The following is a 4,139-nucleotide window of genomic DNA, read 5'->3' as shown; positions in this document are numbered from 1 at the left end:
CAAAGTTATTGTCTACAGTTATATTGAATATATATATATATATATATATATATATATATATATAGTTTGTATAAAAATAATTATTGTACTTAATCCAAGAATTCATGTTTTGTTATTCTATATTTAATTCTATAAATTAAAAGTACTATATTTAAACTTACATACTATCTAGTTTTTTTAACATAGAAATGAAATTTCTCACTTATCAATTGAAGAAATTCATCATACAAGTTGAAAAATTATAATTGCTTTCATGTTCAAGCATAATTTCTATTCTGAATATGTTAAAAAAGTTTAAATTTTCTCTTAAGGCATATATAACAATTGTATAATCTATGCAACAGAAATGATTCTTTTTATTATGAAATGCCTTTGTATAGATATTCTTTTTCTTCTTTATTTTCCTTTTAATGTTGATCAAAGAATCAATAATTTATTATTTCGTGAACAATTCATTCATTACATGTTCTTGGGTTATTCGATAATAAAAAATAATTAAATTCATGTTGGAATATTACTAATATTCCTTTAAAAATCTATTTTTCCATTATTTTAGAAGTATGGATATTAATAAGAAATTATTTGCAAGTTCAATGCAAATGACAGCGCGAAGCGCAAGTAAATTACCTAATTTAAATATAATAAAAAATCTGAAGAAAGATAAATTTAAAATCTATTCCACAAATAAAATTACTACATAGACAAAATTCACAACAAATATTATTTTTGGTAAATATGTATATCTGATAGTAAATAAGTTTTTGTTTCTACTTTTTTTTTTAATGAAATAGAAATAGAAATATTTAGTTTCTTCCAGACAATTGAAAAACTCCTTCATCTTCAATTTGCAAGCAGCTTTACTACTTAGTCAAATACCTTATTTTTTATTTTTCAAAATAAGTGATTTTGAAAAAGAAATAAGTAAACAACGGTAAGTCGATATTTACGTTCAATTTACAGTTCATACTTCCCTATCGATATTTTAGGCATACAAAATGTTAGATTTTTGATATTTAATTAAATAACAAATGTATAATTATTTTCTTCTCTGATCCCTTGTATCTTTCATAATCAAGCTTTCATTAAACGTGCATGGCTACAAATATCTCTATGCTGTCTTTTACTCAATTATTTGACGATTTCCATTTTTGGAAAAGCTGATTATCTTCCATAATTTTATCAAAAAATGCATGGTACGTACATCCATTAAAATTTCTTTGATTCATGAAATTAAAATCGTTAAATCAGCTTTTTACAATTGGGGATTATCGTGGAATAAGCTTACAACTTAATTAAAATCTTGTCTGATCTTACAATGTATTTATTTATATTATTATGAGAATAAATCTCTAGATCAAAACTTCATATATTCGCGTAAGTGCATTGTATGAGTGAAACATCCAATGTTAGGATATTATGGATAGAATGATTGTGATTGATGCATAAATGAGAGGGCTTAAATGGCTTTTTGGGAAATAATTATTTTTATTAACCTAGAAAAGGCTTAATTGGCTTAGATTATTTTAGGAAATAACTGTTGTTTCAATTTGGTAAAGGTAGTCCGTCGGTAACTCTATCCATCAAAATTTTGCTAGTTTGGACATAGATAATTTTCACTTTTTCCCAGAATTTTATTCTGAAAATTGTTTGGACATACTGAAAATTTATGTTTTCCAGGAAAAAACAAGGTAAAGAGTGAGATATTTGATCAACTTTCTGGTAAGCAAGGAGCTGTGAAGTCCAATTAATACAGGAAGCTGATGCCAAGCACACAAGAAAACTATTAAGTTACAAATTTGGTGAGTGATTGTTTTTAATCATATTTAGTTTGAGGAACATACCATTGTATGTTGCATAAAGTAACTACTTTCCTTGTTAGTCCCTTTTTTTTTAAAAAAAATGACTCACAAGATTAAAGAGTATTTCAGTACATATCTTGAATATAAGACCACAAAGTTCAATAGTTATCTCTAGACTTGGGTGCCAAGACAAATTGAAATAGAGGGAGTGTATATGTACCTACCTTTTAATCCTTATTACCTTTTAATCCATATAAGGAAAGAAACATTATATTCTATGATCACAAAAAGTCAGCTAGGATTGTGACACTGTTTGTTCAATTTTCAGACAAGTAAATATGGTTGAGACACAAGGGGGTGGTGGTGGTGGAGGTCTACAATTTGTGTTACATGTGCTTCGAGGACGATGGTTCTCACTTTTTGCCTCATTCCTTATTATGTCCGGAGCAGGGGCTACTTACCTTTTCGGGATATACTCCCAGGAAATAAAAAACACTCTTGGATATGATCAGACAACACTTGTTCTGTTGGGTTTCTTCAAGGATTTAGGAGCTAATGTTGGAGTTCTCTCTGGTCTATTAGCCGAGGTAAGTCCAACATGGTTCGTTCTACTAGTTGGTGCAGCTATGAACTTTACAGGCTACTTTATGATATGGCTATCTGTTATTGGCAAGATTTCAAAGCCAAAAGTTTGGCAAATGTGCATATACATATGCCTTGGAGCAAATTCTCAGAATTTTGCAAATACAGGAGCTCTTGTAACCTCTGTTAGGAACTTCCCGGAGAGTAGAGGTAACATGATAGGTCTTTTAAAAGGATTTACAGGGCTAAGTGGAGCTATATTGACACAACTATATTTGGCTGTCTATGGAAATGATGCTCAGTCTCTTATCCTCCTTATAGCCTGGATGCCTGCTGCATTATCAGTCGTTTTTGTTTATACCATTCGAGAAATGAAAGTCGTTAGGCAACCAAATCAGCAAACTGTTTTTTTCCACTGCTTGTTAATATCAATTGTCCTCGCATTGTTTCTTATGGTCATGACACTTCTCGAGAAAGCAATAGCGTTTTCTCATGCAGCATATGTTGTAGCCGCCACTGTCTCCTGTGCTTTACTTTTCTCCCCTCTTTTAGTTTTCATTAGAGAGGAGTTAGCTATCTGGCGTCAAATGAAACAGACGTCATCACTTAATCATAATGGAGGAGTTGCAAACACAATTGTGGAACCAACCGAAATCCAACAGCCACAAAAAAATCAAGTCAACAACTCTAAGATATCCACATCTTCATGGTTTTCAAAAATATTCTTTGAAAAACCAGCAAGAGGTGAAGATTATTCCATCTTACAAGCACTTCTAAGTACTGATATGTTGATTCTTTTCGTGGCTACATTATGTGGACTTGGATCAAGCCTAACTGCAGTTGATAACATGGGTCAGATAGGTGGTTCTTTAGGATATCCAAAAACTACAGTGAAGTCCTTCTTGTCACTTCTCAGCATATGGAATTTTTTCGGGAGAATTTTCTCAGGATTCGTTTCTGAAAGCCTGCTAGTAAGATACAAATTTCCTCGGACCCTGATGATGACATTAGTCCTTTTTCTGTCATGCATTGGCCTACTTCTAATCGCTTTTCCATTCCCGGGTTCACTATATGTGGCATCTATAATTATCGGTTTCTCATTTGGTGCTCAATTGCCATTACTTTTCACAATAATTTCTGAGCTTTTCGGGTTAAAGTACTATTCAACATTGTTCAATTGTGGACAATTGGCTAGCCCTCTTGGGTCATACATTCTGAATGTTAAAGTTACTGGACCACTTTATGATAGAGAGGCATTGAAGGATCTTGAAAAAAGAGGTTTGACTAGAGCATCTGTGAAGGAGCTAACTTGTATTGGTAATCAATGTTATCAACTACCTTTCATTATCCTGGCTTGTGTCACATTTTTTGGAGCTATGGCCTCACTAATATTGGTTGCAAGAACTAGACAGTTTTACAAAGGAGACATATACAAGAAGTTTAAAGAACAACCAAATACACCTGATACAGAAATGGCTTCTTCAAACACTACTAATAAGACAATATGATGAGGGATTTTGATTATTAATTAATACAACTCATCTCATTATAATGTGATTCTGGTTTGAAAATATTTTTAATACTTATAGTATGTTATCATCAACTGTTTACCCTTGGTGTTTAATCTTTTAGACTCAAATATGATGCTTCTATTACAAATTTTAATGAGTATTTGTGGGTCAATGTATCTAACATAAATTGTGTATGTATCTATTCTCTCCGCATAAGTTTGAATTTTTTTGCCTTACTTCTGTCGAC

General features: G+C 31.4%; 1 protein-coding gene across 1 annotated transcript; it reads left to right on the top strand.

Moving 5' to 3' along the window:
* The first annotated feature begins 1,036 nt into the window (after positions 1-1,036).
* On the top strand, positions 1,037-3,938 carry LOC101251293 (protein NUCLEAR FUSION DEFECTIVE 4-like). Its single transcript, XM_010323603.4, has 3 exons — positions 1,037-1,193; positions 1,678-1,799; positions 2,128-3,938. The coding sequence occupies exon 3, from the start codon at positions 2,138-2,140 to the stop codon at positions 3,887-3,889; it is 1,752 nt and encodes a 583-aa protein (XP_010321905.1). The 5' UTR covers positions 1,037-1,193; positions 1,678-1,799; positions 2,128-2,137; the 3' UTR covers positions 3,890-3,938.
* Positions 3,939-4,139: the final 201 nt, after the last annotated feature.

This window comes from Solanum lycopersicum, chromosome 6 (genome assembly GCF_036512215.1).
Source record: "Solanum lycopersicum chromosome 6, SLM_r2.1".
In the NCBI taxonomy this organism is placed as follows: Eukaryota; Viridiplantae; Streptophyta; class Magnoliopsida; order Solanales; family Solanaceae; genus Solanum; species Solanum lycopersicum.
Note: the sequence above shows the minus strand (reverse complement) of the source record. Positions and strands in the feature narration are given on the sequence as shown.